This window comes from Ranitomeya imitator, chromosome 6, assembly GCF_032444005.1.
Source record: "Ranitomeya imitator isolate aRanImi1 chromosome 6, aRanImi1.pri, whole genome shotgun sequence".
Taxonomy (NCBI): Eukaryota; Metazoa; Chordata; class Amphibia; order Anura; family Dendrobatidae; genus Ranitomeya; species Ranitomeya imitator.
The window spans coordinates 576,528,239-576,553,383 of NC_091287.1; the positions used below are offsets into that span (position 1 = coordinate 576,528,239).

A 25,145-nucleotide genomic window follows, 5' to 3' on the forward strand; every position below is an offset into this window, starting at 1 on the left:
ATGACCGGAGGGGAGATGTGCAGCAGAATAGTGAGCGCAGCTCTGGGATGACCGGAGGGGAGATGTGCAGCAGAATAGTGAGCGCAGCTCTGGGATGACCAGAGGGGAAATGTGCAGCAGAATAGTGAGCGCAGCTCTGGGATGACCGGAGGGGAAATGTGCAGCAGAATAGTGAGCGCAGCTCTGGGATGACCGGAGGGGAGATGTGCAGCAGAATACTGAGCGCAGCTCTGGGATGACCGGAGGGGAGACGTGCAGCAGAATAGTGAGCGCAGCTCTGGGATGACCGGAGGGGAGATGTGCAGCAGAATAGTGAGCGCAGCTCTTGGATGACCGGAGGGTAGACGTGCAGCAGAATAGTGAGCTCAGCTCTGGGATGACCGGAGGGTAAACGTGCAGCAGAATAGTGAGCGCAGCTCTGGGATGACCGGAGGGGAGATGTGCAGCAGAATAGTGAGAGCAGCTCTGGGATGACCGGAGGGGAGATGTGCAGCAGAATAGTGAGCGCAGCTCTGGGATGACCGGAGGGTAGACATGCAGCAGAATAGTGAGCGCAGCTCTGGGATGACCGGAGGGGAGATGTGCAGCAGAATAGTGAGCGCAGCTCTGGGATGACCGGAGTGGAGATGTGCAGCAGAATAGTGAGCACAGCTCTGGGATGACCGGAGGGGAGATGTGCCGCAGAATAGTGAGCGCAGCTCTGGGATGACCGGAGGGGAGATGTGCAGCAGAATAGTGAGCACAGCTCTGGGATGACCGGAGGGGAGATGTGCAGCAGAATAGTGAGCACAGCTCTTGGATGACCGGAGGGTAGACGTGCAGCAGAATAGTGAGCTCAGCTCTGGGATGACCGGAGGGTAGACGTGCAGCAGAATAGTGAGCGCAGCTCTGGGATGACCGGAGGGGAAATGTGCAGCAGAATAGTGAGCTCAGCTCTGGGATGACCGGAGGGGAAATGTGCAGCAGAATAGTGAGTACAGCTCTGGGATGACCGGAGGGGAGATGTGCAGCAGAATAGTGAGCGCAGCTCTGGGATGACCGGAGGGGAGATGTGCAGCAGAATACTGAGCGCAGCTCTGGGATGACCGGAGGGGAGACGTGCAGCAGAATAGTGAGCGCAGCTCTGGGATGACCGGAGGGGAGATGTGCAGCAGAATAGTGAGCGCAGCTCTGGGATGACCGGAGGGGAGATGTGCAGCAGAATAGTGAGCGCAGCTCTGGGATGACCGGAGGGTAGACGTGCAGCAGAATAGTGAGCGCAGCTCTGGGATGACCGGAGGGGAGATGTGCAGCAGAATAGTGAGCGCAGCTCTGGGATGACCGGAGGGGAGATGTGCAGCAGAATAGTGAGCGCAGCTCTGGGATGACCGGAGGGGAGATGTGCAGCAGAATAGTGAGCACAGCTCTGGGATGACCGGAGGGTAGACGTGCAGCAGAATAGTGAGCGCAGCTCTGGGATGACCGGAGGGGAGATGTGCAGCAGAATAGTGAGCGCAGCTCTGGGATGACCGGAGGGGAGATGTGCAGCAGAATAGTGAGCGCAGCTCTGGGATGACCGGAGGGGAGATGTGCAGCAGAATAGTGAGCGCAGCTCTGGGATGACCGGAGGGGAGATGTGCAGCAGAATAGTGAGCGCAGCTCTGGGATGACCGGAGGGGAGATGTGCAGCAGAATAGTGAGCGCAGCTCTGGGATGACCGGAGGGGAGATGTGCCGCACTGCTTTGCTCGTGCCCCTCATGCACCGTCTTCCCTTCCGTCTTATAGAGTTTGCTGCAGGAGATTGGCACTTACGACCTGAAGCTTTACGATCTGGAGTCGGTCTGTTCCCGATTGAAGGATGTGAGCCGCAAGCAGGAGAGTGACCTGACGCAGAGCCTGGTGCAGAGCGCCCGCCAAAGACTGGGCAAAGTGCATGAGCGGGCTGCAGAGAGGGGCCGCAGGCTGGACGGGGCCCGCAGACAGGCCAAGCAGGTGAGCACCTCCATACTGAATCCTGCGCAGTGCCCCCTGGTGGCCGTGAGGCGCTCCTCCTGGGACTGACTGATATGATGTTGTCCCACAGTACAGGGAGTCTGGACAGAAGCTTCTGGAATGGCTGGAAGAGGCGGATCACACCCTGGAATCTCAGCAGATTGACACCAGCGTCAGCCAGGAGCATATAAAACAACAGCTGAGCCAGCACAAGGTACAGCGTGCGAACACAGTGACATCACAAGACCGCGACTGACTGACTTTATATGTTGCACTGCGTCGTCACTGACACCGGGAGTCGCGTTACACTGTGATGTCACTGACGCCAGGAGTCACGTTACACTGTGTCCTCACTGACATCGGGAATCGCGTTACACTGTGATGTCACTAACACCGGCGTCGCGTTACACTGTGATATCACTGATACCGGGAGTCGCGCTACACTGTGATGTCACTGACACCGGGAGTCGCGTTACACTGTGTCGTCACTGACACCGGGAGTCGCGTTACACTGAGATGTCACTGACACCGGGAGTCGCGTTACACTGTGTCGTCACTGACACCGGGAGTCGCGTTACACTGAGATGTCACTGACACCGGGAGTCGCGTTACACTGTGACGTCACTGACACTGGGAGTCGCGTTACACTGAGATGTCACTGACACCGGGAGTCGCGTTACACTGTGTCGTCACTGACACCGGGAGTCGCGTTACACTACCGGGAGTCACGTTACACTGTGACGTCACTGACACCGGGAATCGCGTTACACTGTGACGTCACTGACACCGGCGTCGCGTTACACTGTGATGTCACTGACACCAGGAGTCGCGTTACACTGTGACGTCACTCACACCGGGAGTCGCGTCACACTGTGATGTCACCGACACCGGGAGTCGCATTACACTGTGATGTCACTGACACCGGGAGTCGCGTTACACTGTGACGTCACTGACACCGGGAATCGCGTTACTCTGTGATGCCACTGATACCAGGAGTCGCGTTACACTGTGTCCTCACTCACACCGGGAGTCGCGTTACACTGTGACGTCACTGACACCGGGAGTCGTGTTACACTGTGTCATCACTGACACCGGGAGTCGCGTTACACTGTGTCGTCACTGACACCGGGAGTCGCATTACACTGTGTCGTCACTGACATCGGGAGTCGCGTTACACTGTGATGCCACTGACACCGGGAGTTGCGTTACACTGTGTCGTCACTGACACCGGGAGTCGCGTTACACTGAGATGTCACTGACACCGGGAGTCACGTTACACTGTGATGTCACTGACACCGGGAGTCGCGTTACACTGTGTCGTCACTGACACCGGGAGTCGCGTTACACTGAGATGTCACTGATACCAGGAGTCGCGTTACACTGTGACGTCACTGACACCGGGAATCGCGTTACTCTGTGATGCCACTGATACCAGGAGTCGCGTTACACTGTGTCCTCACTCACACCGGGAGTCGCGTTACACTGTGACGTCACTGACACCGGGAGTCGCGTTACACTGTGACGTCACTGACACCGGGAATCGCGTTACTCTGTGATGCCACTGATACCAGGAGTCGCGTTACACTGTGTCCTCACTCACACCGGGAGTCGCGTTACACTGTGACGTCACTGACACCGAGAGACGTGTTAAACTGTGACTTCACTGACACCGGGAATCGCGTTACTCTGTGATGCCACTGATACCAGGAGTCGCGTTACACTGTGTCCTCACTCACACCGGGAGTCGCGTTACACTGTGACGTCACTGACACCGGGAGTCGCGTTACACTGTGACGTCACTGACACCGGGAATCGCGTTACTCTGTGATGCCACTGATACCAGGAGTCGTGTTACACTGTGTCCTCACTCACACCGGGAGTCGCGTTACACTGTGTCCTCACTCACACCGGGAGTCGCGTTACACTGTGACGTCACTGACACCGGGAGTCGCGTTACACTGTGACGTCACTGACACCGGGAATCGCGTTACTCTGTGATGCCACTGATACCAGGAGTCGCGTTACACTGTGTCCTCACTCACACCGGGAGTCGCGTTACACTGTGACGTCACTGACACCTGGAGTCGTGTTACACTGTGTCATCACTGACACCGGGAGTTGCGTTACACTGTGTCGTCACTGACATCGGGAGTCGCGTTACACTGTGATGCCACTGACACCGGGAGTTGCGTTACACTGTGACGTCACTGACACCGGGAGTCGCGTTACACTGTGTCGTCACTGACACCTGGAGTCGCGTTACACTGAGATGTCACTGACACCGGGAGTCGCGTTACACTGAGATGTCACTGACACCGGGAGTCGCGTTACACTGTGATGTCACTGACACCAGGAGTCACGTTACACTGTGTCATCACTGACATCGGGAATCGCGTTACACTGAGATGTCACTGACACCAGGAGTCGCGTTACACTGTGATGTCACTGACACCAGGAGTCACGTTACACTGTGTCCTCACTGACATCGGGAATCGCGTTACACTGTGATGTCACTGACACCGGGAGTCGCGCTACACTGTGATGTCACTTACACCGGGAGTCGCGTTACACTGTGTCGTCACTGACACCGGGAGTCGCGTTACACTGTGTCGTCACTGACACCGGAAGTCGTGTTACACTGTGACGTCACTGACACCGGGAGTCGCGTTACACTGTGACGTCACTAACACCGGCGTCGCGTTACACTGTGCTGTCACTGACACCAGGAGTCGCGTTACACTGTGACGTCACTCACACCGGGAGTCGCGTTACACTGTGATGTCACCGACACCGGGAGTCGCGTTACACTGTGATGTCACTGACACCGGGAGTCGCGTTACACTGTGTCGTCACTGACACCGGGAGTCACGTTACACTGTGATGTCACTGACACCGGGAGTCGCGTTACACTGTGATGTCACTGACACCGGGAGTCGCGTCACACTGTGTCATCACTGACATCGGGAATCGCGTTACACTGTGATGTCACTGACACCAGGAGTCACGTTACACTGTGTCCTCACTGACATCGGGAATCGCGTTACACTGAGATGTCACTGACACCAGGAGTCGCGTTACACTGTGATGTCACTGACACCAGCAGTCACGTTACACTGTGTCCTCACTGACATCGGGAATCGCGTTACACTGTGATGTCACTGACACCGGGAGTCGCGCTACACTGTGATGTCACTTACACCGGGAGTCGCGTTACACTGTGACGTCACTCACACCGGGAGTCGCGTTACACTGTGATGTCACCGACACCGGGAGTCGCGTTACACTGTGATGTCACTGACACGGGAGTCGCGTTACACTGTGTCGTCACTGACACCGGGAGTCGCGTTACACTGTGTCATCACTGACACCGGGAGTCGCGTTACACTGTGTCGTCACTGACACCGGGAGTCGCGTTACACTGTGATGCCACTGTCACCGGGAGTTGCGTTACACTGTGACGTCACTGACACCGGGAGTCGCGTTACACTGTGTCGTCACTGACACCGGGAGTCGCGTTACACTGAGATGTCAATGACACCAGGAGTCGTGTCACACTGAGATGTCACTGACACCAGGAGTCGCGTCACACTGTGATGTCACTGACACCGGGAGTTGCGTTACACTGTGTCCTCACTGACACCGGGAGTCGCGTTACACTGTGATGCCACTGACACCAGGAGTCGCGTTACACTGTGACGTCACTGACACCAGGAGTCGCGTTACACTGTGATGCCACTGACACCAGGAGTCGTGTTACACTGTGTCCTCACTGACACCGGGAGTCACGTTACACTGTGTCCTCACTGACACCGGGAGTCGCGTTACACTGTGATGCCACTGACATCGGGAGTCGCATTACACTGTGATGTCACTGACACCGGGAGTCGCGTTACACTGTGATGTCACTGACACCGGGAGTCGCGTTACACTGTGATGTCACTGACACCGGGAGTCGCGTTGCACTGTGACGTCACTGACACTGGGAGTCGCGTTACACTGAGATGTCACTGACACCGGGAGTCGCGTTACACTGTGTCGTCACTGACACCGGGAGTCGCGTTACACTGTGTCCTCACTGACACCGGGAGTCACGTTACACTGTGTCCTCACTGAAACCGGGAGTCGCGCTACACTGTGATGTCACTTACACCGGGAGTCGCGTTACACTGTGTCGTCACTGACACCGGGAGTCGCGTTACACTGTGATGTCACTGACACCGGGAGTCGTGTTACACTGTGACGTCACTGACACCGGGAGTCGCGTTACACTGTGACGTCACTAACACCGGCGTCGCGTTACACTGTGATGTCACTGACACCAGGAGTCGCGTTACACTGTGATGCCACTGACATCGGGAGTCGCGTCACACTGTGTCCTCACTGACACCGGGAGTCGCGTTACACTGTGATGCCACTGACACCAGGAGTCGCGTTACACTGTGACGTCACTGACACCAGGAGTCGCGTTACACTGTGATGCCACTGACACCAGGAGTCACGTTACACTGTGTCCTCACTGACACCGGGAGTTGCGTTACACTGTGATGCCACTGACATCGGGAGTCGCATTACACTGTGATGCCACTGACATCGGGAGTCGCATTACACTGTGATGTCACTGACACCGGGAGTCGCGTTACACTGTGTCATCACTGACAGCGGGAGTCGCGTTACACTGTGTCGTCACTGACACCGGGAGTCGCGTTACACTGTGATGCCACTGACACCGGGAGTTGCGTTACACTGTGACGTCACTGACACCGGGAGTCGCGTTACACTGTGTCGTCACTGACACCGGGAGTCGCGTTACACTGAGATGTCACTGACACCAGGAGTCGCATCACACTGTGATATCACTGACACCGGGAGTCGCGTTACACTGTGATGCCACTGACATCGGGAGTCGCGTTACACTGTGTCCTCACTGACACCGGGAGTCGCGTTACACTGTGTCCTCACTGACACTGGGAGTCGCGTTACACTGTGATGTCACTGACACCGGGAGTCACATTACACTGTGACATCACTGACACCAGGAGTCGCGTTACACTTTACGTCACTGACACTGGGAGTCGCGTTACACTGTGACGTCACTGACACCGGGAGTCGCGTTACACTGAGATGTCACTGACACCAGGAGTCGCGTTACACTGTGACGTCACTGACACTGGGAGTCGCGTTACACTGTGATGCCACTGACATCGGGAGTCGCATTATACTGTGATGTCACTGACACCGGGAGTCCCGTTACACTGTGATGTCACTGACATCGGGAGTCGCGTTACACTGTGATGTCACTGACACCGGGAGTCGCGTTACACTGTGATGCCACTGACACCAGGATTCGCGTTACACTGTGACGTCCCTGACACTGGGAGTCGCGTTACACTGTGATGTCACTGACACCAGGAGTCGCGTTACACTGTGATGCCACTGACATCGGGAGTCGCGTCACACTGTGTCCTCACTGACACCGGGAGTCGCGTTACACTGTGATGCCACTGACACCAGGAGTCGCGTTACACTGTGTCCTCACTGACACCGGGAGTCACGTTACACTGTGTCCTCACTGACACCGGGAGTTGCGTTACACTGTGATGCCACTGACATCGGGAGTCGCATTACACTGTGATGTCACTGACACCGGGAGTCGCGTTACACTGTGATGTCACTGACACCGGGAGTCGCGTTACACTGTGTCATCACTGACACCGGGAGTCGCGTTACACTGTGTCGTCACTGACACCGGGAGTCGCGTTACACTGTGATGCCACTGACACCGGGAGTCGCGTTACACTGTGACGTCACTGACACCGGGAGTCGCGTTACACTGTGTCGTCACTGACACCGGGAGTCGCGTTACACTGAGATGTCACTGACACCAGGAGTCGCATCACACTGTGTCACGATTCCCCCTGACCGCTGTCACCAATGGGTCAGGATTCACACCGTGACCGTCACCCCTACGTCACGGATTGAGGTGACTTTAGGCCAACAGACGGCTATCACATGTGCAGGGGGGCTTATCTTAGTTATCCCTCCACTGCTAACAATGTGATGAAAAAACCACACACAAGGCTATTGACCTCTTAGTTTACAGCAGGGGCTTATTCTAGGTATCCCACTGCTTTTCTATATACCACGAACTGCAGGGATTTATGTATATCCCGCTTACAGTTCCACTTAACACTTGCAGCTCTCTGGCGCCCCCCTTACTCTCAGGTCAGATTAGGTACTGCACCCTGGGTAATTAGTCGCCAGACAGACTGCCTGCTATGTCATGGCTATTGGGCACGCTGCAGCGACGCGATAACTACTCCCACTCAGGCAGGAACAATAATTATTAACGTCGCAGCCGCTACAACATAACCCAAAAGTCTGCACACTTCTCGCTGCCACCAGCTTCGATTAAACGGGTCCGAAGCTAACCCAACACAACAGTAACAGTAGCGTATTTCACTTCAGAAGACAGGGTAAGTTTAGAGCATGGATGAACGAACTAATATATAATAGTATATTCCATTGAAATTAATTAGGCAGTGCTTTATGAAAAATATTTTATAAAGAACTTACAAATGAGACAATTGCCAATATGTACAAGGGTAATTATAACATAAAGGGAATAAATGAGAAAAAGCAGCACTTACATGTTCAAAGCATGACAGGCAATCAGGCTAGGGCAGTTTCCATATATCCCAGTCCATGGGATGCTGCTGGCTTCAGGAGAGGACAAGAAGTCAGGAAGAAATCTAGCAGAGACACAGCTGGGGATGTGTGCAGCCAGTTATACTTTCAAGGCTGTGACATCACAGAAAGGCTGGCTTATCCAGACCCTCCTCTCTCTACATTCTGCCTAAACTTTAAACTATTTCTCTCTGATTTCTATAACTTCACTACAAAACATGTCAGAGTCAGACCAAACTCCTCATTCATCTCAGATTAACGTGGGCATTCTAATGAGATCAAATATGTCCTATCTGGGATACATATTTCCAGAGAAATCCCTACTTCTTTACCAGATGGAGTTAGAAGCTCGTGTTTCGCGGGTTGTGTAGATACACCGAGTGAGAATAAAAATATATATTTTCGTATTTCTAGCTTAAATCGTTTGCCTAATATCTAACAAAAACTAAACAAAGAATCTTTCCTGAATCTTGGAGCCACTTTTCCAGTTTGAACTAGAGAATGTGGGAGGGGTGAGGGACTTTCCTCTGAGCCTGGAATTTACGACCCCAGAGCAATAAAACCCCCTTCTAGCATACAGTCCGTATCCCAGAGAGAAACAAGTAGAGTCAGCTAGTGAAGGGGAGGTTTAGCCCACCTCATGAGCTGACGAGCAACTAAACTTATATGATATTTCATACCATATCGTGACACACTGTGATATCACTGACACCGGGAGTCGCGTTACACTGTGATTCCACTGACATCGGGAGTCGCGTTACACTGTGTCCTCACTGACACCGGGAGTCGCGTTACACTGTGTCCTCACTGACACTGGGAGTCGCGTTACACTGTGATGTCAATGAAACCGGGAGTCACATTACACTGTGACATCACTGACACCAGGAGTCGCGTTACACTTTACGTCACTGACACTGGGAGTCGCGTTACACTGTGACGTCACTGACACCGGGAGTCGCGTTACACTGAGATGTCACTGACACCAGGAGTCGCGTTACACTGTGACGTCACTGACACCAGGAGTCGCGTTACACTGTGATGCCACTGACACCAGGAGTCGCGTTACACTGTGTCCTCACTGACACCGGGAGTCACGTTACACTGTGTCCTCACTGACACCGGGAGTCGCGTTACACTGTGATGCCACTGACATCGGGAGTCGCATTACACTGTGATGTCACTGACACCGGGAGTCGCGTTACACTGTGATGTCACTGACACCGGGAGTCGCGTTACACTGTGATGTCACTGACACCGGGAGTCGCGTTACACTGTGACGTCACTGACACTGGGAGTCGCGTTACACTGTGACGTCACTGACACTGGGAGTCGCGTTACACTGTGACGTCACTGACACCAGGAGTCGCGTTACACTGTGATGCCACTGACACCAGGAGTCGCGTTACACTGTGTCCTCACTGACACCGGGAGTCACGTTACACTGTGTCCTCACTGACACCGGGAGTCGTGTTACACTGTGACGTCACTGACACCAGGAGTCGCGTTACACTGTGATGCCACTGACACCAGGAGTCGCGTTACACTGTGACGTCACTGACACCAGGAGTCGCGTTACACTGTGATGCCACTGACACAAGGAGTCGCGTTACACTGTGTCCTCACTGACACCGGGAGTCACGTTACACTGTGTCCTCACTGACACCGGGAGTCGCGTTACACTGTGATGCCACTGACATCGGGAGTCGCATTATACTGTGATGTCACTGACACCGGGAGTCGCGTTACACTGTGATGTCACTGACACCGGGAGTCGCGTTACACTGTGATGTCACTGACACCGGGAGTCGCGTTACACTGTGACGTCACTGACACTGGGAGTCGCGTTACACTGAGATGTCACTGACACCGGGAGTCGCGTTACACTGTGTCCTCACTGACACCGGGAGTCGCGTTACACTGTGATGCCACTGACATCGGGAGTCGCATTACACTGTGATGTCACTGACACCGGGAGTCGCGTTACACTGTGATGTCACTGACACCGGGAATCGCGTTACTCTGTGATGCCACTGATACCAGGAGTCGCGTTACACTGTGTCCTCACTCACACCGGGAGTCGCGTTACACTGTGACGTCACTGACACCGGGAGTCGTGTTACACTGTGTCCTCACTCACACCGGGAGTCGCGTTACACTGTGACGTCACTGATACCAGGAGTCGCGTTACACTGTGTCCTCACTCACACCGGGAGTCGCGTTACACTGTGACGTCACTGACACCGGGAGTCGCGTTACACTGTGTCGTCACTGACACCGGGAGTCGCGTTACACTGTGATGCCACTGACACCGGGAGTTGCGTTACACTGTGACGTCACTGACACCGGGAGTCGCGTTACACTGAGATGTCACTGACACCGGGAGTCGCGTTAAACTGTGATGTCACTGACACCGGGAGTCGCGTCACACTGTGTCATCACTGACATCGGGAATCGCGTTACACTGAGATGTCACTGACACCGGGAGTCGCGTTACACTGTGATGTCACTGACACCAGGAGTCACGTTACACTGTGTCCTCACTGACATCGGGAATCGCGTTACACTGTGATGTCACTGACACCGGGAGTCGCGTCACACTGTGTCATCACTGACATCGGGAATCGCGTTACACTGAGATGCCACTGACACCAAGAGTCGCGTTACACTGTGATGTCACTGACACCAGGAGTCACGTTACACTGTGTCCTCACTGACATCGGGAATCGCGTTACACTGTGATGTCACTTACACCGGGAGTCGCGTTACACTGTGTCGTCACTGACACCGGGAGTCGCGTTACACTGTGATGTCACTGACACCGGGAGTCGTGTTACACTGTGACGTCACTGACACCGGGAGTCGCGTTACACTGTGTACTCACTGACACCGGGAGTCATGTTACACTGAGATGTCACTGACACCGGGAGTCGCGTTACACTGTGATGTCACTGACACCGGGAGTCGCGTTACACTGAGATGTCACTGACACCAGGAGTCGCGTTACACTGTGTCGTCACTGACACCGGGAGTCGCGTTACACTGTGATGCCACTGACACCGGGAGTCGCGTTACACTGTGTCGTCACTGACACCGGGAGTCGCGTTACACTGAGATGTCACTGACACCAGGAGTCGCGTTACACTGTGTCCTCACTGACACCGGGAGTCGCGTTACACTGTGATGTCACTGACACCGGGAGTCACATTACACTGTGACATCACTGACACCAGGAGTCGCGTTACACTTTAAGTCACTGACACGGGGAGTCGCGTTACACTGTGACGTCACTGACACCGGGAGTCGCGTTACACTGAGATGTCACTGACACCAGGAGTCCCGTTACACTGTGACGTCACTGACACCAGGAGTCGCGTTACACTGTGATGCCACTGACACCAGGAGTCGCGTTACACTGTGTCCTCACTGACACCGGGAGTCACGTTACACTGTGTCCTCACTGACACCGGGAGTCGCGTTACACTGTGATGCCACTGACATCGGGAGTCGCATTATACTGTGATGTCACTGACATCGGGAGTCGCGTTACACTGTGATGTCACTGACACCGGGAGTCGCGTTACACTGTGATGTCACTGACACCGGGAGTCGCGTTACACTGTGACGTCACTGACACTGGGAGTCGCGTTACACTGAGATGTCACTGACACCGGGAGTCGCGTTACACTGTGTCATCACTGACACCGGGAGTCGCGTTACACTGTGACGTCACTGACACCGGGAGTCGCGTTACACTGTGATGTCACTGACACCGGGAGTCGCGTTACACTGTGTCATCACTGACACCGGGAGTCGCGTTACACTGTGTCGTCACTGACACCGGGAGTCGTGTTACACTGTGATGTCACTGACACCGGGAGTCCCGTTACACTGTGATGTCACTGACATCGGGAGTCGCGTTACACTGTGATGTCACTGACACCGGGAGTCGCGTTACACTGTGATGCCACTGACACCAGGATTCGCGTTACACTGTGACGTCCCTGACACTGGGAGTCGCGTTACACTGAGATGTCACTGACACCGGGAGTCGCGTTACACTGTGATGTCACTGACACCAGGAGTCGCGTTACACTGTGATGTCACTGACACCGGGAGTCGTGTTACACTGAGATGTCACTGACACCGGGAGTCGCGTTACACTGTGTCCTCACTGACATCGGGAATCACGTTACTCTGTGATGTCACTGACACCGGGAGTCGCGTTACACTGTGTCCTCACTCACACCGGGAGTCGCATCACACTGTGATGTCACTGACACCGGGAGTCGCGTCACACTGTGATGTCACTGACACCGGGAGTCGCGTCACACTGTGATGTCACTGACACCGGCAGTCGTGTTACACTGTGTCGTCACTGACACCAAGAGCCGCATTACACTGTGATGTCACTGACACCAGGAGTCACGTTACACTGTGTCGTCACTGACACCGGGAGATGCGTTACACTGTGTCGTCACTGACACCGGTAGTCGCGTTACACTGTGTCGTCACTGACACCGGGAGTCGCGTTACACTGTGTCGTCACTGATACCGGGAGTCGCGTTACACTGTGTCATCACTGACACCGGGAGTCGCGTTACACTGTGACGTCACTGACTCCGGGAGTCGCATTGCACTGTGTCGTCACTGACATCAGGAATCGCGTTACTCTGTGATGCCACTGACACCGGGAGTCACGTTACACTGAGATGTCACTGACACCGGGAGTCGCGTTACACTGTGTCCTCACTGACACCGGGAGTCGCGTTACACTGTGTCCTCACTGACACCGGGAGTCGCGTTACACTGTGTCCTCACTGACACCAGGAGTCGCGTTACACTGTGACATCACTGACACTGGGAGTCGCGTTACACTGTGTCATCACTGACATTGGGAATTGCGTTACTCTGTGATGCCACTGACACCGGGAGTCGCATTACTCTGTGATGCCACTGATACCAGGAGTCGCGTTACACTGTGACGTCACTGACACCAGGAGTCGCGTTACACTGTGATGCCACTGACACCAGGAGTCGCGTTACACTGTGACGTCACTGACACCAGGAGTCGCGTTACACTGTGATGCCACTGACACCAGGAGTCACGTTACACTGTGTCCTCACTGACACCGGGAGTCACGTTACACTGTGTCCTCACTGACACCGGGAGTCGCGTTACACTGTGATGCCACTGACATCGGGAGACGCATTATACTGTGATGTCACTGACACCGGGAGTCGCGTTACACTGTGATGTCACTGACACCGAGAGTCGCGTTACACTGTGATGTCACTGACACCGGGAGTCGCGTTACACTGTGACGTCACTGACACTGGGATTCGCAATACACTGAGATGTCACTGACACCGGGAGTCGCGTTACACTGTGTCCTCACTGACACCGGGAGTCGCATTACACTGTGATGTCACTGAAACCGGGAGTCGCGTTACACTGTGATGTCACTGACACCGGGAATCGCGTTACTCTGTGATGCCACTGATACCAGGAGTCGCGTTACACTGTGTCCTCACTCACACCGGGAGTCGCGTTACACTGTGACTTCACTGACACCAGGAATCGCGTTACTCTGTGATGCCACTGATACCAGGAGTCGCGTTACACTGTGTCCTCACTCACACCGGGAATCGCGTTACACTGTGACGTCACTGACACCGGGAGTCGCGTTACACTGTGACGTCACTGACACCGGGAATCACATTACTCTGTGATGCCACTGATACCAGGAGTCGCGTTACACTGTGTCCTCACTCACACCGGGAGTCGCGTTACACTGTGTCCTCACTCACACCGGGAGTCGCGTTACACTGTGACGTCACTGACACCGGGAGTCGTGTTACACTGTGTCATCACTGACACCGGGAGTCGCGTTACACTGTGTCGTCACTGACACCGGGAGTCGCATTACACTGTGTCGTCACTGACATCGGGAGTCGCGTTACACTGTGATGCCACTGACACCGGGAGTTGCGTTACACTGTGTCGTCACTGACACCGGGAGTCGCGTTACACTGAGATGTCACTGACACCGGGAGTCACGTTACACTGTGATGTCACTGACACCGGGAGTCACGTTACACTGTGATGTCACTGACACCGGGAGTCGCGTTACACTGAGATGTCACTGATACCAGGAGTCGCGTTACACTGTGACGTCACTGACACCGGGAATCGCGTTACTCTGTGATGCCACTGATACCAGGAGTCGCGTTACACTGTGTCCTCACTCACACCGGGAGTCGCGTTACACTGTGACGTCACTGACACCGGGAGTCGCGTTACACTGTGACGTCACTGACACCGGGAATCGCGTTACTCTGTGATGCCACTAATACCAGGAGTCGCGTTACACTGTGTCCTCACTCACACCGGGAGTCGCGTTACACTGTGACGTCACTGACACCGAGAGACGTGTTACACTGTGACTTCACTGACACCGGGAATCGCGTTACTCTGTGATGCCACTGATACCAGGAGTCGCGTTACACTGTGTCCTCACTCACACCGGGAGTCGCGTTACACTGTGACGTCACTGACACCGGGAGTCGCGTTACACTGTGACGTCACTGACACCGGGAATCGCGTTACTCTGTGATGCCACTGATACCAGGAGTCGCGTTACACTGTGTCCTCACTCACACCGGGAGTCGCGTTACACTGTGTCCTCACTCACACCGGGAGTCGCGTTACACTGTGACGTCACCGACACCGGGAGTCGCGTTACACTGTGACGTCACTGACACCGGGAATCGCGTTACTCTGTGATGCCACTGATACCAGGAGTCGCGTTACACTGTGTCCTCACTCACACCGGGAGTCGCGTTACACTGTGACGTCACTGACACCTGGAGTCGTGTTACACTGTGTCATCACTGACACCGGGAGTTGCGTTACACTGTGTCGTCACTGACATCGGGAGTCGCGTTACACTGTGATGCCACTGACACCGGGAGTTGCGTTACACTGTGACGTCACTGACACCGGGAGTCGCGTTACACTGTGTCGTCACTGACACCTGGAGTCGCGTTACACTGAGATGTCACTGACACCGGGAGTCGCGTTACACTGAGATGTCACTGACACCGGGAGTCGCGTTACACTGTGATGTCACTGACACCAGGAGTCACGTTACACTGTGTCATCACTGACATCGGGAATCGCGTTACACTGAGATGTCACTGACACCAGGAGTCGCGTTACACTGTGATGTCACTGACACCAGGAGTCACGTTACACTGTGTCCTCACTGACATCGGGAATCGCGTTACACTGTGATGTCACTGACACCGGGAGTCGCGCTACACTGTGATGTCACTTACACCGGGAGTCGCGTTACACTGTGTCGTCACTGACACCGGGAGTCGCGTTACACTGTGTCGTCACTGACACCGGAAGTCGTGTTACACTGTGACGTCACTGACACCGGGAGTCGCGTTACACTGTGACGTCACTAACACCGGCGTCGCGTTACACTGTGCTGTCACTGACACCAGGAGTCGCGTTACACTGTGACGTCACTCACACCGGGAGTCGCGTTACACTGTGATGTCACCGACACCGGGAGTCGCGTTACACTGTGATGTCACTGACACCGGGAGTCGCGTTACACTGTGTCGTCACTGACACCGGGAGTCACGTTACACTGTGATGTCACTGACACCGGGAGTCGCGTTACACTGTGATGTCACTGACACCGGGAGTCGCGTCACACTGTGTCATCACTGACATCGGGAATCGCGTTACACTGTGATGTCACTGACACCAGGAGTCACGTTACACTGTGTCCTCACTGACATCGGGAATCGCGTTACACTGAGATGTCACTGACACCAGGAGTCGCGTTACACTGTGATGTCACTGACACCAGCAGTCACGTTACACTGTGTCCTCACTGACATCGGGAATCGCGTTACACTGTGATGTCACTGACACCGGGAGTCGCGCTACACTGTGATGTCACTTACACCGGGAGTCGCGTTACACTGTGTCGTCACTGACACCGGGAGTCGCGTTACACTGTGATGTCACTGACACCGGGAGTCGTGTTACACTGTGACGTCACTGACACCGGGAGTCGCGTTACACTGTGACGTCACTAACACCGGCGACGCGTTACACTGTGATGTCACTGACACCAGGTGTCGCGTTACACTGTGACGTCACTCACACCGGGAGTCGCGTTACACTGTGATGTCACCGACACCGGGAGTCGCGTTACACTGTGATGTCACTGACACGGGAGTCGCGTTACACTGTGTCGTCACTGACACCGGGAGTCGCGTTACACTGTGTCATCACTGACACCGGGAGTCGCGTTACACTGTGTCGTCACTGACACCGGGAGTCGCGTTACACTGTGATGCCACTGTCACCGGGAGTTGCGTTACACTGTGACGTCACTGACACCGGGAGTCGCGTTACACTGTGTCGTCACTGACACCGGGAGTCGCGTTACACTGAGATGTCACTGACACCAGGAGTCGCGTCACACTGAGATGTCACTGACACCAGGAGTCGCGTCACACTGTGATGTCACTGACACCGGGAGTTGCGTTACACTGTGTCCTCACTGACACCGCACCGGGAGTCGCGTTTCACTGTGATGCCACTGACACCAGGAGTCGCGTTACACTGTGACGTCACTGACACCAGGAGTCGCGTTACACTGTGATGCCACTGACACCAGGAGTCGCGTTACACTGTGTCCTCACTGACACCGGGAGTCACGTTACACTGTGTCCTCACTGACACCGGAAGTCGCGTTACACTGTGATGCCACTGACATCGGGAGTCGCATTACACTGTGATGTCACTGACACCGGGAGTCGCGTTACACTGTGATGTCACTGACACCGGGAGTCGCGTTACACTGTGATGTCACTGACACCGGGAGTCGCGTTGCACTGTGACGTCACTGACACTGGGAGTCGCGTTACACTGAGATGTCACTGACACCGGGAGTCGCGTTACACTGTGTCGTCACTGACACCGGGAGTCGCGTTACACTGTGTCCTCACTGACACCGGGAGTCACGTTACACTGTGTCCTCACTGAAACCGGGAGTCGCGCTACACTGTGATATCACTTACACCGGGAGTCGCGTTACACTGTGTCGTCACTGACACCGGGAGTCGCGTTACACTGTGATGTCACTGACACCGGGAGTCGTGTTACACTGTGACGTCACTGACACCGGGAGTCGCGTTACACTGTGACGTCACTAACACCGGCGTCGCGTTACACTGTGATGTCACTGACACCAGGAGTCGCGTTACACTGTGATGCCACTGACATCGGGAGTCGCGTCACACTGTGTCCTCACTGACACCGGGAGTCGCGTTACACTGTGATGCCACTGACACCAGGAGTCGCGTTACACTGTGACGTCACTGACACCAGGAGTCGCGTTACACTGTGATGCCACTGACACCAGGAGTCACGTTACACTGTGTCCTCACTGACACCGGGAGTTGCGTTACACTGTGATGCCACTGACATCGGGAGTCGCATTACACTGTGATGTCACTGACACCGGGAGTCGCGTTACACTGTGATGTCACTGACACCGGGAGTCGCGTTACACTGTGTCATCACTGACAGCGGGAGTCGCGTTACACTGTGTCGTCACTGACACCGGGAGTCGCGTTACACTGTGATGCCACTGACACCGGGAGTTGCGTTACACTGTGACGTCACTGACACCGGGAGTCGCGTTACACTGTGTCGTCACTGACACCGGGAGTCGCGTTACACTGAGATGTCACTGACACCAGGAGTCGCATCACACTGTGATATCACTGACACCGGGAGTCGCGTTACACTGTGATGCCACTGACATCGGGAGTCGCGTTACACTGTGTCCTCACTGACACCGGGGGTCGCGTTACACTGTGTCCTCACTGACACTGGGAGTCGCGTTACACTGTGATGTCACTGACACCGGGAGTCACATTACACTGTGACATCACTGACACCAGGAGTCGCGTTACACTTTACGTCACTGACACTGGGAGTCGCGTTACACTGTGACGTCACTGACACCGGGAGTCGCGTTACACTGAGATGTCACTGACACCAGGAGTCGCGTTACACTGTGACGTCACTGACACCAGGAGTCGCGTTACACTGTGATGCCACTGACACCAGGAGTCGCGTTACACTGTGACGTCACTGACACCAGGAGTCGCGTTACACTGTGATGCCACTGACACCAGGAGTCGCGTTACACTGTGTCCTCACTGACACCGGGAGTCACGTTACACTGTGTCCTCACTGACACCGGGAGTCGCGTTACACTATGATGCCACTGACATCGGGAGTCGCATTATACTGTGATGTCACTGACACCGGGAGTCCCGTTACACTGTGATGTCACTGACATCGGGAGTCGCGTTACACTGTGATGTCACTGACACCGGGAGTCGCGTTACACTGTGATGCCACTGACACCAGGATTCGCGTTACACTGTGACGTCCCTGACACTGGGAGTCGCGTTACACTGTGATGTCACTGACACCAGGAGTCGCGTTACACTGTGATGCCACTGACATCGGGAGTCGCGTCACACTGTGTCCTCACTGACACCGGGAGTCGCGTTACACTGTGATGCCACTGACACCAGGAGTCGCGTTACACTGTGTCCTCACTGACACCGGGAGTCACGTTACACTGTGTCCTCACTGACACCGGGAGTTGCGTTACACTGTGATGCCACTGACATCGGGAGTCGCATTACACTGTGATGTCACTGACACCGGGAGTCGCGTTACACTGTGATGTCACTGACACCGGGAGTCGCGTTACACTGTGTCATCACTGACACCGGGAGTCGCGTTACACTGTGTCGTCACTGACACCGGGAGTCGCGTTACACTGTGATGCCACTGACACCGGGAGTTGCGTTACACTGTGACGTCACTGACACCGGGAGTCGCGTTACACTGTGTCGTCACTGACACCGGGAGTCGCGTAACACTGAGATGTCACTGACACCAGGAGTCGCATCACACTGTGTCACGATTCCCCCTGACCGCTGTCACCAATGGGTCAGGATTCACACCGTGACCGTCACCCCTACGTCACGGATTGAGGTGACTTTAGGCCAACAGACGGCTATCACATGTGCAGGGGGGCTTATCTTAGTTATCCCTCCACTGCTAACAATGTGATGAAAAAACCACACACAAGGCTATTGACCTCTTAGTTTACAGCAGGGGCTTATTCTAGGTATCCCACTGCTTTTCTATATACCACGAACTGCAGGGATTTATGTATATCCCGCTTACAGTTCCACTTAACACTTGCAGCTCTCTGGCGCCCCCCTTACTCTCAGGTCAGATTAGGTACTGCACCCTGGGTAATTAGTCGCCAGACAGACTGCCTGCTATGTCATGGCTATTGGGCACGCTGCAGCGACGCGATAACTACTCCCACTCAGGCAGGAACAATAATTATTAACGTCGCAGCCGCTACAACATAACCCAAAAGTCTGCACACTTCTCGCTGCCACCAGCTTCGATTAAACGGGTCCGAAGCTAACCCAACACAACAGTAACAGTAGCGTATTTCACTTCAGAAGACAGGGTAAGTTTAGAGCATGGATGAACGAACTAATATATAATAGTATATTCCATTGAAATTAATTAGGCAGTGCTTTATGAAAAATATTTTATAAAGAACTTACAAATGAGACAATTGCCAATATGTACAAGGGTAATTATAACATAAAGGGAATAAATGAGAAAAAGCAGCACTTACATGTTCAAAGCATGACAGGCAATCAGGCTAGGGCAGTTTCCATATATCCCAGTCCATGGGATGCTGCTGGCTTCAGGAGAGGACAAGAAGTCAGGAAGAAATCTAGCAGAGACACAGCTGGGGATGTGTGCAGCCAGTTATACTTTCAAGGCTGTGACATCACAGAAAGGCTGGCTTATCCAGACCCTCCTCTCTCTACATTCTGCCTAAACTTTAAACTATTTCTCTCTGATTTCTATAACTTCACTACAAAACATGTCAGAGTCAGACCAAACTCCTCATTCATCTCAGATTAACGTGGGCATTCTAATGAGATCAAATATGTCCTATCTGGGATACATATTTCCAGAGAAATCCCTACTTCTTTACCAGATGGAGTTAGAAGCTCGTGTTTCGCGGGTTGTGTAGATACACCGAGTGAGAATAAAAATATATATTTTCGTATTTCTAGCTTAAATCGTTTGCCTAATATCTAACAAAAACTAAACAAAGAATCTTTCCTGAATCTTGGAGCCACTTTTCCAGTTTGAACTAGAGAATGTGGGAGGGGTGAGGGACTTTCCTCTGAGCCTGGAATTTACGACCCCAGAGCAATAAAACCCCCTTCTAGCATACAGTCCGTATCCCAGAGAGAAACAAGTAGAGTCAGCTAGTGAAGGGGAGGTTTAGCCCACCTCATGAGCTGACGAGCAACTAAACTTATATGATATTTCATACCATATCGTGACACACTGTGATATCACTGACACCGGGAGTCGCGTTACACTGTGATGCCACTGACATCGGGAGTCGCGTTACACTGTGTCCTCACTGACACCGGGAGTCGCGTTACACTGTGTCCTCACTGACACTGGGAGTCGCGTTACACTGTGATGTCAATGAAACCGGGAGTCACATTACACTGTGACATCACTGACACCAGGAGTCGCGTTACACTTTACGTCACTGACACTGGGAGTCGCGTTACACTGTGACGTCACTGACACCGGGAGTCGCGTTACACTGAGATGTCACTGACACCAGGAGTCGCGTTACACTGTGACGTCACTGACACCAGGAGTCGCGTTACACTGTGATGCCACTGACACCAGGAGTCGCGTTACACTGTGTCCTCACTGACACCGGGAGTCACGTTACACTGTGTCCTCACTGACACCGGGAGTCGCGTTACACTGTGATGCCACTGACATCGGGAGTCGCATTACACTGTGATGTCACTGACACCGGGAGTCGCGTTACACTGTGATGTCACTGACACCGGGAGTCGCGTTACACTGTGATGTCACTGACACCGGGAGTCGCGTTACACTGTGACGTCACTGACACTGGGAGTCGCGTTACACTGTGACGTCACTGACACCAGGAGTCGCGTTACACTGTGATGCCACTGACACCAGGAGTCGCGTTACACTGTGTCCTCACTGACACCGGGAGTCACGTTACACTGTGTCCTCACTGACACCGGGAGTCGTGTTACACTGTGACGTCACTGACACCAGGAGTCGCGTTACACTGTGATGCCACTGACACCAGGAGTCGCGTTACACTGTGACGTCACTGACACCAGGAGTCGCGTTACACTGTGATGCCACTGACACAAGGAGTCGCGTTACACTGTGTCCTCACTGACACCGGGAGTCACGTTACACTGTGTCCTCACTGACACCGGGAGTCGCGTTACACTGTGATGCCACTGACATCGGGAGTCGCATTATACTGTGATGTCACTGACACCGGGAGTCGCGTTACACTGTGATGTCACTGACACCGGGAGTCGCGTTACACTGTGATGTCACTGACACCGGGAGTCGCGTTACACTGTGACGTCACTGACACTGGGAGTCGCGTTACACTGAGATGTCACTGACACCGGGAGTCGCGTTACACTGTGTCCTCACTGACACCGGGAGTCGCGTTACACTGTGATGCCACTGACATCGGGAGTCGCATTACACTGTGATGTCACTGACACCGGGAGTCGCGTTACACTGTGATGTCACTGACACCGGGAATCGCGTTACTCTGTGATGCCACTGATACCAGGAGTCGCGTTACACTGTGTCCTCACTCACACCGGGAGTCACGTTACACTGTGACGTCACTGACACCGGGAGTCGTGTTACACTGTGTCCTCACTCACACCGGGAGTCGCGTTACACTGTGACGTCACTGATACCAGGAGTCGCGTTACACTGTGTCCTCACTCACACCGGGAGTCGCGTTACACTGTGACGTCACTGACACCGGGAGTCGCGTTACACTGTGTCGTCACTGACACCGGGAGTCGCGTTACACTGTGATGCCACTGACACCGGGAGTTGCGTTACACTGTGACGTCACTGACACCGGGAGTCGCGTTACACTGAGATGTCACTGACACCGGGAGTCGCGTTAAACTGTGATGTCACTGACACCGGGAGTCGCGTCACACTGTGTCATCACTGACATCGGGAATCGCGTTACACTGAGATGTCACTGACACCGGGAGTCGCGTTACACTGTGATGTCACTGACACCAGGAGTCACGTTACACTGTGTCCTCACTGACATCGGGAATCGCGTTACACTGTGATGTCACTGACACCGGAGTCGCGTCACACTGTGTCATCACTGACATCGGGAATCGCGTTACACTGAGATGCCACTGACACCAAGAGTCGCGTTACACTGTGATGTCACTGACACCAGGAGTCACGTTACACTGTGTCCTCACTGACATCGGGAATCGCGTTACACTGTGATGTCACTTACACCGGGAGTCGCGTTACACTGTGTCGTCACTGACACCGGGAGTCGCGTTACACTGTGATGTCACTGACACCGGGAGTCGTGTTACACTGTGACGTCACTGACACCGGGAGTCGCGTTACACTGTGTACTCACTGACACCAGGAGTCATGTTACACTGAGATGTCACTGACACCGGGAGTCGCGTTACACTGTGATGTCACTGACACCGGGAGTCGCGTTACACTGAGATGTCACTGACACCAGGAGTCGCGTTACACTGTGTCGTCACTGACACCGGGAGTCGCGTTACACTGTGATGCCACTGACACCGGGAGTCGCGTTACACTGTGTCGTCACTGACACCGGGAGTCGCGTTACACTGAGATGTCACTGACACCAGGAGTCGCGTTACACTGTGTCCTCACTGACACCGGGAGTCGCGTTACACTGTGATGTCACTGACACCGGGAGTCACATTACACTGTGACATCACTGACACCAGGAGTCGCGTTACACTTTAAGTCACTGACACTGGGAGTCACGTTACACTGTGACGTCACTGACACCGGGAGTCGCGTTACACTGAGATGTCACTGACACCAGGAGTCCCGTTACACTGTGACGTCACTGACACCAGGAGTCGCGTTACACTGTGATGCCACTGACACCAGGAGTCGCGTTACACTGTGTCCTCACTGACACCGGGAGTCACGTTACACTGTGTCCTCACTGACACCGGGAGTCGCGTTACACTGTGATGCCACTGACATCGGGAGTCGCATTATACTGTGATGTCACTGACATCGGGAGTCGCGTTACACTGTGATGTCACTGACACCGGGAGTCGCGTTACACTGTGATGTCACTGACACCGGGAGTCGCGTTACACTGTGACGTCACTGACACTGGGAGTCGCGTTACACTGAGATGTCACTGACACCGGGAGTCGCGTTACACTGTGTCATCACTGACACCGGGAGTCGCGTTACACTGTGTCGTCACTGACACCGGGAGTCGTGTTACACTGTGATGTCACTGACACCGGGAGTCCCGTTACACTGTGATGTCACTGACATCGGGAGTCGCGTTACACTGTGATGTCACTGACACCGGGAGTCGCGTTACACTGTGATGCCACTGACACCAGGATTCGCGTTACACTGTGACGTCCCTGACACTGGGAGTCGCGTTACACTGAGATGTCACTGACACCGGGAGTCGCGTTACACTGTGATGTCACTGACACCAGGAGTCGCGTTACACTGTGATGTCACTGACACCGGGAGTCGTGTTACACTGAGATGTCACTGACACCGGGAGTCGCGTTACACTGTGTCCTCACTGACATCGGGAATCACGTTACTCTGTGATGTCACTGACACCGGGAGTCGCGTTACACTGTGTCCTCACTCACACCGGGAGTCGCATCACACTGTGATGTCACTGACACCGGGAGTCGCGTCACACTGTGATGTCACTGACACCGGGAGTCGCGTCACACTGTGATGTCACTGACACCGGCAGTCGTGTTACACTGTGTCGTCACTGACACCAAGAGCCGCATTACACTGTGATGTCACTGACACCAGGAGTCACGTTACACTGTGTCGTCACTGACACCGGGAGATGCGTTACACTGTGTCGTCACTGACACCGGTAGTCGCGTTACACTGTGTCGTCACTGACACCGGGAGTCGCGTTACACTGTGTCGTCACTGATACCGGGAGTCGCGTTACACTGTGTCATCACTGACACCGGGAGTCGCGTTACACTGTGACGTCACTGACTCCGGGAGTCGCATTGCACTGTGTCGTCACTGACATCAGGAATCGCGTTACTCTGTGATGCCACTGACACCGGGAGTCACGTTACACTGAGATGTCACTGACACCGGGAGTCGCGTTACACTGTGTCCTCACTGACACCGGGAGTCGCGTTACACTGTGTCCTCACTGACACCGGGAGTCGCGTTACACTGTGT

The 25,145-nt window shown here is 54.3% G+C and overlaps 1 protein-coding gene across 2 annotated transcripts in view; it reads left to right on the forward strand.

The window, feature by feature from the left end:
* LOC138643275 (microtubule-actin cross-linking factor 1, isoforms 6/7-like) overlaps nucleotides 1-25,145 on the forward strand; it is a 367,371-nt gene that overhangs the window by 270,389 nt on the left and 71,837 nt on the right. For both annotated transcript variants that reach the window (XM_069732207.1, XM_069732208.1), the window contains 2 exons: nucleotides 1,766-1,972; nucleotides 2,064-2,186. In XM_069732207.1, the coding sequence (XP_069588308.1) occupies nucleotides 1,766-1,972; nucleotides 2,064-2,186 (330 nt within the window). The remainder of the gene's footprint in view (nucleotides 1-1,765; nucleotides 1,973-2,063; nucleotides 2,187-25,145) is intronic.